The sequence below is a fragment of the Oncorhynchus clarkii genome, unplaced genomic scaffold (genome assembly GCF_045791955.1).
Source record: "Oncorhynchus clarkii lewisi isolate Uvic-CL-2024 unplaced genomic scaffold, UVic_Ocla_1.0 unplaced_contig_10857_pilon_pilon, whole genome shotgun sequence".
NCBI classification, from domain to species: Eukaryota; Metazoa; Chordata; class Actinopteri; order Salmoniformes; family Salmonidae; genus Oncorhynchus; species Oncorhynchus clarkii.
The window spans coordinates 104573-116431 of NW_027261035.1; the positions used below are offsets into that span (position 1 = coordinate 104573).

At 46.2% G+C, this 11859-nt stretch overlaps 1 protein-coding gene across 1 annotated transcript; it reads left to right on the plus strand.

Annotated features, from left to right (window-relative positions):
- The first annotated feature begins 4577 nt into the window (after positions 1 to 4577).
- On the plus strand, positions 4578 to 10966 carry LOC139403898 (beta-1,3-galactosyltransferase 1-like). The gene is made up of 2 exons (XM_071147093.1): positions 4578 to 4864; positions 8157 to 10966. The coding sequence occupies exons 1-2, from the start codon at positions 4830 to 4832 to the stop codon at positions 9421 to 9423; spliced, it is 1302 nt and encodes a 433-aa protein (XP_071003194.1). The 5' UTR covers positions 4578 to 4829; the 3' UTR covers positions 9424 to 10966.
- The last annotated feature ends 893 nt before the right edge of the window (positions 10967 to 11859 follow it).

The window sequence follows — 11859 nt, forward strand, 5'->3', positions numbered from 1 at the left end:
ATAGAGATGGGGCGGGGCGGCAGTGTAGCCTAGTGGTTAGAGTGTTGGACTGGTAACCGAAAGGTTGCAAGTTCAAATCCCCGAGCTGACAATGTAAAAATCTGTCGTTCTTCCCCTGAACAAGGCAGTTAACCCACTGTTCCTAGGCCGTCATTGAAAATAAGAATTTGTTCTTAACTGACTTGCCTAGTTAAATAAAGCTAAAATAAAAAGAGATGGATGATGTATGATTGTGTCATGAAATGTGGTTAAAAGTCATGGAGAAGTCTTGGAAAATGTGTATGAACCCTTAACAATGATTAATCAGAGATCTCTACAGCATAATGCATCATTTGTGTATTTGGGTGAACAGAGTCTAATGGACCTGTTGACAGAGAGGTGCCGGCTTCTCGCAGTGACGTTTTAGTACTTTACATGTTGCTGTAAAGTTGTTTCCCGCGGATCACACAAACTAAAGTAAATGTAAAAGGCTTTTGAAAATTAAAAAGCTTGTGGTTGATATTTCACATTTTCATGTAGTCTAAATAAGACCCTTTAAATGTGGTTAAGTCATGGAGAAGTCATGGGGAAAAAGTGAATGAACCCTTCACAGTGAATAATCAGAGGTCTCTTTAGCGTTAACGTCATTTGTAAATGTCTGTGAATTTGGTCAAATGGAAAAAGACAGCTGATGCACTTCTTTCATCCCAAGTCAAGCAGTGAACAAACCTGTATTTCCAGTTGCAACATATTTCTTTTAACACTCAACTTCCTTTTCCCCTTTGGTTAACCTGAATAAATAACATAAATACAGAAGCTACAGTTGTTGTTTTTATCTCCTTTGGTGCTATTTCACAAGTCTGTGGGGAATTTAATAACCTTTTAGTACAAACCTCCAAACTAGTAACACTAGGATCTTAATTTGATCAAATCAAATTGCTAAGAACTTAAAGTGTATTTGAGTTTTAAAAAGGCTTCTAAAGTTTGTAATCTTCACTTTTAAAGGTCAAACTTGATTTGCCCTCACACATTTTTTTTTATCAACCCCTACAAAAATACACACGGATTATAATCCACATAAATCACATTTCCTGTTGCTGCAGGATTATTTTCCTGCTGTAGCAAAGTGGCTCAAATTAAGATCCTACATCTGATCGCAGCCGGTCTAGCATGTTTTATGGTATGACCCCGGTGCAGACAATGTTGAAGAAACAAAAATGTATTCAGGGTCAGGGTCAGGATAGGCAGAACGGTCAGGGTCAGGATAGGCAGAACGGTCAGGGTCAGGGTCAGGGTCTGGGTCTGGGTCTGGGTCAGGGTCAGGATAGGCAGAACGGTCAGGGTCAGGGTCAGGGTCAGGGTCTGGGTCAGGGTCTGGGTCTGGGTCAGGGTCAGGGTCAGGATAGGCAGAACGGTCAGGGTCAGGATAGGCAGAACGGTCAGGGTCAGGGTCAGGGTCTGGGTCTGGGTCAGGGTCAGGATAGGCAGAACGGTCAGGGTCAGGGTCAGGGTCTGGGTCAGGGTCAGGGTCTGGGTCAGGGTCAGGGTCAGGGTCAGGATAGGCAGAACGGTCAGGGTCAGGGTCAGGGTCTGGGTCAGGGTCAGGATAGGCAGAACTGGCGGGAGCAGGGAAACAAAACACTGGCAGGTTCTACGAACAAAACAAACTGGCAACAGACAAACAGAGAACACAGGTATAAATACACAGGGGATAATGGGGAAGATGGGCGACACCTGGAGGGGGGTGGAGACAATCACAAAGGCAGGTGAAACAGATCAGGGCGTGACACAGTCTGACATCCGAAACCTTTCATTGTGTATTCATTTTGTTCGTAGACATCTTTCACCACACAACTTTTTATCTAAAATATGTTTACTGTGAAATATAATAATCACCAAAACACAAGTCTGCCAACAGAGTGTTCATGTTCTGTTTGCCCTCCACCATCACCTTAGAGGGCAGCCTGCCAGCAGAGTGCTCATATTCTGTCTGCCCTCCACCATCACCTTAGAAGGCAGCCTACCAGCAGAGTGCTCATGTTCTGTCTGCCCTCCACCATCACCTTAGAGGACAGCCTGCCAGCAGAGTGCTCATGTTCTGTCTGCCCCCACCATCACCTTAGAGGGCAGCCTCCCAGCAGAGTGCTCATGATCTGTCTGCCCTTCACCATCACCTTAGAGGGAAGCCTGCCAGCAGAGTGCTCATGTTCTGTCTGCCCTTCACCATCACCTTAGAGGGCAGCCTGCCAGCAGAGTGCTCATGTTCTGTCTGCCCTCCACCATCACCTTAGAGGGCAGCCTGCCAGCAGAGTGCTCATGATCTGTCTGCCCTCCACCATCACCTTAGAGGGCTGCCTGCCAACAGAGTGCTCATGTTCTGTCTGCCCTCCCCCATCACCTTAGAGGGCAGCCTGCCAGCAGAGTGCTCATGATCTGTCTGCCCTCTACCATCACCTTAGAGGGCAGCCTGCCAGCAGAGTGCTCATGTTCTGTCTGCCCTCCACCATCACCTTAGAGGACAGCCTGCCAGCAGAGTGCTCATGATCTGTCTGCCCTCCACCATCACCTTAGAGGGCAGCCTGCCAGCAGAGTGCTCATGATCTGTCTGCCCTCCACCATCACCTTAGAGGGCTGCCTGCCAACAGAGTGCTCATGTTCTGTCTGCCCTCCCCCATCACCTTAGAGGGCAGCCTGCCAGCAGAGTGCTCATGATCTGTCTGCCCTCTACCATCACCTTAGAGGGCAGCCTGCCAGCAGAGTGCTCATGTTCTGTCTGCCCTCCACCATCACCTTAGAGGACAGCCTGCCAGCAGAGTGCTCATGATCTGTCTGCCCTCCACCATCACCTTAGAGGGCAGCCTGCCAGCAGAGTGCTCATGTTTTGTCTGCCCTCCACCATCACCTTAGAGGGCAGCCTGTCAGCAGAGTGCTCATGTTCTGTCTGCCCTCCACCATCACCTTAGAGGGCAGCCTGCCAGCAGAGTGCTCATGATCTGTCTGCCCTCCACCATCACCTTAGAGGGCAGCCTGCCAGCAGAGTGCTCATGTTCTGTCTGCCCTCCACCATCACCTTAGAGGGCAGCCTGCCAGCAGAGTGCTCATGATCTGTCTGCCCTCCACCATCACCTTAGAGGGCAGCCTGCCAGGAGAGTGCTCATGTTCTGTCTGCCCTCCACCATCACCTTAGAGGGCAGCCTGCCAGCAGAGTGCTCATGTTCTGTCTGCCCTCCACCATCACCTTAGAGGGCAGCCTGCCAGCAGAGTGCTCATGGACTGGAAGGGTAAAGGATCATCTGCTCTGCTCCTGCCTGATTAATAATTTCTCTGGTACTTAAAATAGTTACCAGAAATGATCAGGTAATACAATGTATATATTGTAAAGTGCTGCTTATGAGGGTATAGAATACTATAGAATCCTTCTAGAAACAGAACTGCACTTGAGTTGTTTGCTAGCAACTTAGCAGCACTTTGCTTATCTGCTTATCTTTTGCCTAATGGCTTCACGCACGTACGAACACGTGCGCACGCACGCACGCGCGCACACACACACACACACACACACACACACACACACACACACACACACACACACACACACACACACACACACACACACACACACACACACACACACACACACACCTCTATAAGAGGAAGTATGAGACAAGGTCTCCCGTTGCAGTGAAAAATGAGATGAAGGTGTGGCCTTCCAGCAGGTAGAGACCAGGGCACCATGGTTACCTAGAAGGATTTACATGTTCCCCACGTCAGTGGAGTGGAGAGCTCTAGAGACAATACCATTGTTACAACACAGTAGGAAGCTATAGAGACGCACAGCTTGGGTACTAGTGGATTGGAATAAACTAAACTAAACCCTTCAAACTACTTCCTGGGAAACATGTTTTCTTGTGTCTTGACGTCCCACTGGTTAACATGTGAAGCATACACACCTCAGATATAGAATATTCTGAGAAGTGCTGAGAGAATACATGATCAATCTGAAAAGAGTGTGCCAGTATCATCAAAACAGATCTTTATATACAGTACCAGGCAAACGTTTGGACAAACCTACTCATTCAAGGGTTTTTCTTTATTTTTACTATTTTCTACATTGTAGAATAATAGTGAAGACATCAAAACTATGAAGTAACACATATGGAATTCTGTAGTAACCAAAAAAGTGTGAAACAAATCTAAATATATTTTAGATTCTTCAGAGTAGCCACCCTTTGCCTTGATGACAGCTCTGCACACTCTTGGTATTCTCTCAACCAGCTTCATGAGGTAGTCACCTGGAATGCATTTCAATTAACAGGTGTGCCTTGTTAAAAGTTAATTTGTGGAATTTCTTTCCTTCTTAATGCGTTTAAGCCAATCAGTTGTGTTGAGACAAGGTAGGGGTGGTATACAGAAGATAGCCCTATTTGGTAAAAGACCAAGGGTGTCGGGTGCCTTGTCCTCTATAGGGAGTAGGGAGCCTTGTAGGGAGTAGGGAGCCAGTTAAGCCACACCCTAACTAGTTGCACATTCACTTTACCCCAGGTGGGAACGGTTTTACTTATCATTTAGTCGCAGGAGAGTTAACAAACTGGAAATACTGGTGGAGCAGAAGCAACCTTTGGCCACGGCTGCCTTCTGCCATTACATGTAGTTGTTGTATGATACAACATTAATTGACTGAGGTTTGGACTACCTTACACCTGCCTACCTGCCTGCATGAGTATGAAACAACAAGAGTTGACCGAAGAGGGATTACTGAAACCTGCCTACCTGCCTGGCAGCCATCCCCAGCTAGATAGATCTCCTGCCTACCTGCCTGGCAGCCTTCCCCAGCTAGATAGATCTCCAACATGGTGGAAGATGGCACTAAGAAAGGAGGAAGAAGGTAGGTGTATTTTCATGTGTCATCCCATCTGTTTTTTTCTACTATAGTTTGACGTATTCAAATTCAAAAGTAACAAAACAGTCATACTGAAGGAATTCTATAGAACGTCACTGTACGCACGGAACGCAGGTGTTTTCACAGGAACTTAAGTTCACATGTAGGAGGATGCTTGGTTCTCAATGCTCAGCTCAGGCATTTTAACGTCCTACTAACTATCAGTCCAGGAGTCAAAATGCAACGTTGTTGATAATTGAGTCCCACTGAGACCAATATCTTCTTTTACAAGGAACTTCTACAAATCACATATTATTATTTTAATAAGAATCAAAGGAGAAGAAGGATATTAGACTTGTGAACATTAGAATTTAAAATACATCCCTGCTCTAGAAATAAATACAAGATAAATGTTACGATGTCAAATCACTATATAGCTGCATGGACATTTTCATACCAACATTTATAAACCAGCCTAGACTGCACTATAGCACCCTATTCCCTATATAGTGCACTACTTTTGACCAGAGTCCAATGTGTCACGATCTTCGTAAAAATAGTCGGACCAAAGCCCAGCGTACTTTGAGTTCCACATAATTTATTAAAGATGTGAAACTTAGAAAAAACAATAAAGGAACAGGGAAGACAATGCAGTGCTAACAGGCAACTAAACAAAAACAACATCCCATAACCCACAGCTGGAGAAATGTAACTTAAATATGATCCCCAATTAGAGACAACGATAAACAGCTGCCTCTAATTGGGAATCATACAAATCACCAACATAGAAAATCAAACCTAGAACCCCACATAGAAAATATAAACTAGAACAATCGCCTAGTCACGCCCTGACCTACTCTACCATAGAAAATATAAACTAGAACAAGCCCCCAGTCACGCCCTGACCTACTCTACCATAGAAAATATAAACTAGAACAAGCCCCCAGTCACGCCCTGACCTACTCTACCATAGAAAATATAAACTAGAACAAGCCCCCAGTCACGCCCTGACCTACTCTACCATAGAAAATATAAACTAGAACAATCCCCCAGTCACGCCCTGACCTACTCTACCATAGAAAATATAAACTAGAACAATCCCCCAGTCACGCCCTGACCTACTCTACCATAGAAAATATAAACTAGAACAACCCCCCCAGTCACGCCCTGACCTACTCTACCATAGAAAATATAAACTAGAACAAGCCCCCAGTCACGCCCTGACCTACTCTACCATAGAAAATATAAACTAGAACAACCCCCCCAGTCACGCCCTGACCTACTCTACCATAGAAAATATAAACTAGAACAAGCCCCCAGTCACGCCCTGACCTACTCTACCATAGAAAATATAAACTAGAACAATCCCCCAGTCACGCCCTGACCTACTCTACCATAGAAAATATAAACTAGAACAACCCCCCAGTCACACCCTGACCTACTCTACCATAGAAAATATAAACTAGAACAACCCCCCCAGTCACGCCCTGACCTACTCTACCATAGAAAATATAAACTAGAACAATCCCCCAGTCACGCCCTGACCTACTCTACCATAGAAAATATAAACTAGAACAACCCCCAAGTCATGCCCTGACCTACTCTACCATAGAAAATATAAACTAGAACAACCCCCCCAGTCACGTCCTGACCTACTCTACCATAGAAAATATAAACTAGAACAACCCCCCAGTCACACCCTGACCTACTCTACAATAGAAAATATAAACTAGAACAACCTTTCTATGGTCAGGACGTGACACTATGTGAGGAAGGGATGGTCTCATGTTCCATCCATTCTTCTTTCCAAACAAACGTCAAGTCAAAAGATTGTGTATTTATTTAACCTGTATTTAACTAGGCAAGTCAGACAAGCACATTAATCAATGTATGAATATCTAGATATGTCACTAATGTAATGCATATGCAGTACTGTATGAATATGTAGATAGGTCACTAATATAATGCATACACTGTATGAATATGTAGATATGTCACTAATATAATGCATACACTGTATGAATATGTAGATAGGTCACTAATATAATGTATACACAGTATGAATATGTAGATATGCCACTAATATAATGTATACACAGTATGAATATGTAGATATGTCACTAATATAATGTATACACAGTATGCATATGTAGATATGCCACTAATATAATGTATACACAGTATGAATATGTAGATATGTCACTAATATAATGTATACACAGTATGAATATGTAGATATGTCACTAATATAATGTATACACAGTATGAATATGTAGATATGTCACTAATATAATGTATACACAGTATGCATATGTAGATATGCCACTAATATAATGCATGTACTGTATGAATATGTAGATATGCCCTTAATATAATGTATACACAGTATGCATATGTAGATATGCCACTAATATAATGCATGTACTGTATGAATATGTAGATATGTCACTAATATAATGTATACACAGTATGTCACTAATATAATGCATTGTCATGAACCGGCTCAAAGCCCGTAACAAAAGGGAGACAACGTGGAGATAAGGAATAACAAAATATATATTTACTAAATAAAGTAAACGAAGTACAATATACAGTGGTGTGTGTAATCAGTAATCAGTAGTGTAAGGGAGTGTTTTGCATGAATGTGATAATGCAGGGTGTTGAAAGGTGCCAAAGCAAACAACCAAAAACCACCAAGATACACAACAAAATCTATAAAGGTGTCTGCATGGAGAGAGTCTCTCCTCCATGACTGGGGAACTGGGGAAGAGGTGTATTTATCCTGGGAGACACCGGGCACAGGTGTGTCTGCATGGAGAGAGTCTCCTCCATGAATGGGGAAGTGGTGTATTTATCCTGGGAGACACCGGGCCCAGGTGTTTCACATGTAGCTGACGACCCTCCCAACTCCGCACACAGGCATCCTAATAAGGAAACAAGAACAAAGAGAGAATACGGCAGACAGAGTGGGAGGGTCGTCACATGCATATACTGTATGAATATGTAGATATGCCACTATTATAATGCATATACTGTATGAATATGTAGATATGCCACTATTATAATGCATATACTGTATGAATATGTAGATATGCCACTATTATAATGCATATACTGTATGAATATGTAGATATGCCACTATTATCTCTCTCTCTCTCTCTCTCTCTCTCTCTCTCTCTCTCTCTCTCTCTCTCTCTCTCTCTCTCTCTCTCTCTCTCTCTCTCTCTCTCTCTCTCTCTCTCTCTCTCTCTCTCTCTCTCTCTCTCTCTCTCTCTCTCTCTCTCTCTCTCTCTCTCAGTAAAGAGATGGCTGAAGGCAGGAGATACTGTGGGTGGTCCCGTTTCCGTTGGTGTTTTCTCATCCTGCTCCTCATAGCAACGGTCTTCTTCTACTTCGGCGATCGGTCAGTAGAGTGGGTCCCTTCACTAGACAGGGCGTCAAAATGGTGGGCGGAATTGCGTGGCGGTTCAGTCAGCAGATCTGGTTCTACCAACACCAGTAGCGAAGCAGTTTCTATCAACTCCACTGGTTTTACCATAGACGCTCATGAAACTGCGTCTGCCAATTCAACAGATCGTCAGACTTCACTTATCCACTCTACTCAACAGGCCATCGAACTCAACACAACACATCATGAAACTAGTTCCATCACCTCTGCACTGACCATCATCACTAATCTGATCACAGAGGTCAAGGCAGTTCTGGCCACTCCTCCTCCGTATGTGTCCCCAGGACCGTACCATGTAGAATACCCATCAGAGTACATCTTCATCCTGGATGAGCCAGAGAAATGCCGGGAGCAGAAACCCTTCCTGGTTCTGATGGTGCCAGTGGCGCCCTATAACAGGGACGCTCGTGAGGCCGTCCGCAGGACTTGGGGCAGTGAGAGGCAGGTACTGGGCAGAGAGGTCCGTCTGTTCTTCCTGCTGGGACTGCCCAGTGGAGAGGAGACAGAGCAGCTCCAGGAGAAGGTGCTGCAGGAGAGCAAAGAGCACCAGGATCTGCTGCAGAGCGACTTCATAGACAGCTACAAAAACCTGACCATCAAGACCATGGTGATGATGGAGTGGCTGAGCTCTCGCTGCCCCAACGCCTCCTACGCCATGAAGATCGACTCAGACATGTTCCTCAACGTGAACACCTTGGTCAACATGCTGCTTCACGCTCCAACGCAGAACTACCAGACTGGACTAGTGGCCCAATGGGCCGCTGTTCTAAGAGACCGTAACTCGAAATGGTACCTTCCAAAGGAGGTGTTTCCTGAACCGGTATACCCACCTTATGCTCTGGGCCTGGGCTATGTCTTCACCTTAGACCTCCCCAGGAAGCTGGTGGAGGCGTCCAGGCATGTTAAAGCCGTCTACATAGAGGATGTGTATCTGGGACTGTGTATGAGACACCTGGGCATCCGGCCTACTGACCCCCCCAGTGGAAACCTCTTCCAGGTTTTCCCTGTGGCTTATGACCGCTGCACTTACTCACGGCTGATAGCCACCACCACACACAGTATCACTCACCAGGTCAACGTATGGACAGACCTACACAAACCTGGTCCTCCCTGCTGATCTCATACAGTAACAGACTGACTGATGTACCAATCACTTCCTCGTTGTTTGTTCATACACTAACTAACTAACAAACAAAAAACAAAGAACGTGACGAGGGGATGGGGAAAGGATATACAACATTTCTGGAGAGATCTGAAAATATCTGTGCAGCAACTCTCCCCATTCAACTTGACAGACCTTGAGAGAGAGAAACTCCCCAAATACAGGTGTGCCAAGCTTGTTGCGTCATACCCAAGAAGACTCAAGGCTGTAATCACTGCCAAAGGTGCTTCAACAAAGTACATAGTTAAGGGTCTGAATACTTTCCAAAGGCACTGTATACCTCGGTGAAGAACATTAACACCCTGAATGACCAGGTTCTTCACGCTACGTCCTTTGGGAGAATGTTGTTTTTCTCTGAACCGAGGCAGACACCTTGCTACACCGGTTTTTTGATTCCTAAGGCTTTTTTTAAACAAAGACTGAGAGCAGCAGTTATCTGTCTCACGTGGACATGGTGATGGACTGGACAGGACTAAGAAATGGATGCAATGGGTTGGGTCTGTCTGTGGTGAATGTGTGTACTACACTGAAGCAGCAGAAACCCAGAACAAGTTAAACAGGTTTATCGTAATAGAGACTAGTTGGCAGTGTTTAGACAGGCAGCCCAATTCTGATCTTTATTCCCCCTAATTGTTCATTTGACCAATCACATCTCTTTCAGAGCTGATGTGATGGTGAAAAGTCTAAACACAGCCGCTGCACTGCACTTAATCATCAGCTTTGCCCCTTTTTCCAGAGCAAACTGTAACAGGTTCATTTGACCCAGCTTCTCACAACAGGAAAAAGAATACTGGAGCAACAGGAAATGCAGATTATAATGAACAACTTGTTTGGTTGTTGTAGGGGTTTATAAACAGGTGTTCTACTCCGCTAGCCAGAACATCCCCCTAACCAGGTGTTCTACTCCGCTAGCCAGAACATCCCCCTAACCAGGTGTTCTACTCTGCTAGCCAGTACCTCCCCCTAACCAGGTGTTCTACTCTGCTAGCCAGAACATCCCCCTAACCAGGTGTTCTACTCCGCTAGCCAGAACATCCCCCAAACCAGGTGTTCTACTCTGCTAGCCAGCACCTCCCATAACCAGGTGTTCTACTCTGCTAGCCAGTACCTCCCCCTAACCAGGTGTTCTACTCTGCTAGCCAGTACATCCCCCTAACCAGGTGTTCTACTCTGCTAGCCAGTACATCCCCCTAACCAGGTGTTCTACTCTGCTAGCCAGTACCTCCCCCTAACCAGGTGTTCTACTCTGCTATAGCCAGCACCTCCCCTAACCAGGTGTTCTACTCTGCTAGCCAGCCACTCCCCTAACCAGGTGTTCTACTCTGCTAGCCAGCACCTCCCCTAACCAGGTGTTCTACTCTGCTAGCCAGCACCTCCCTTAACCAGGTGTTCTACTCTGCTAGCCAGCACCTCCCCTAACCCGGTGTTCTACTCTGCTAGCCAGCACCTCCCCCTAACCAGGTGTTCTACTCTGCTATCCAGCACCTGCCCTAACCAGGTGTTCTACTCTGCTAGCCAGCACCTCCCCTACTCCCCTAACCAGGTGTTCTACTCCGCTAGCCCAGTACCTCCACTAACCAGGTCTTCTACTCCGCTAGCCCAGTACCCCCCCTAACCAGGTGTTCTACTCCACTAGCCCAGTACCTCCCCTAACCAGGTCTTCTACTCCGCTAGCCAGCACCTCCCCTAACCAGGTCTTCTACTCCGCTAGCCAGCACCTCCCCTAACCAGGTGTTCTACTCTGCCAACCAGCACCTCCCTTAACCAGGTGTTCTACTCTGCTAGCCAGCACCTCCCCTAACCAGGTGTTCTACTCTGCTATAGGCAGCACCTCCCCTAACCCGGTGTTCTACTCTGCTAGCCAGCACCTCCCCCTAACCAGGTGTTCTACTCTGCTATCCAGCACCTGCCCTAACCAGGTGTTCTACTCTGCTAGCCAGCACCTCCCCTAACCAGGTGTTCTACTCCGCTAGCCCAGTACCTCCACTAACCAGGTCTTCTACTCCGCTAGCCCAGTACCCCCCCTAACCAGGTGTTCTACTCCACTAGCCCAGTACCTCCCCTAACCAGGTCTTCTACTCCGCTAGCCAGCACCTCCCCTAACCAGGTCTTCTACTCCGCTAGCCAGCACCTCCCCTAACCAGGTGTTCTACTCCACTAGCCCAGTACCTCCCCTAACCAGGTCTTCTACTCCGCTAGCCAGCACCTCCCCTAACCAGGTCTTCTACTCCGCTAGCCAGCACCTCCCCTAACCAGGTCTTCTACTCCGCTAGCCAGCACCTCCCCTAACCAGGTCTTCTACTCCGCTAGCCCAGTACCTCCCTTAAACAGGTGTGTGTTTCTCTTTCGCCTCCAGATACAATTGTTAATAGAATCATTGGAGGGCTCACA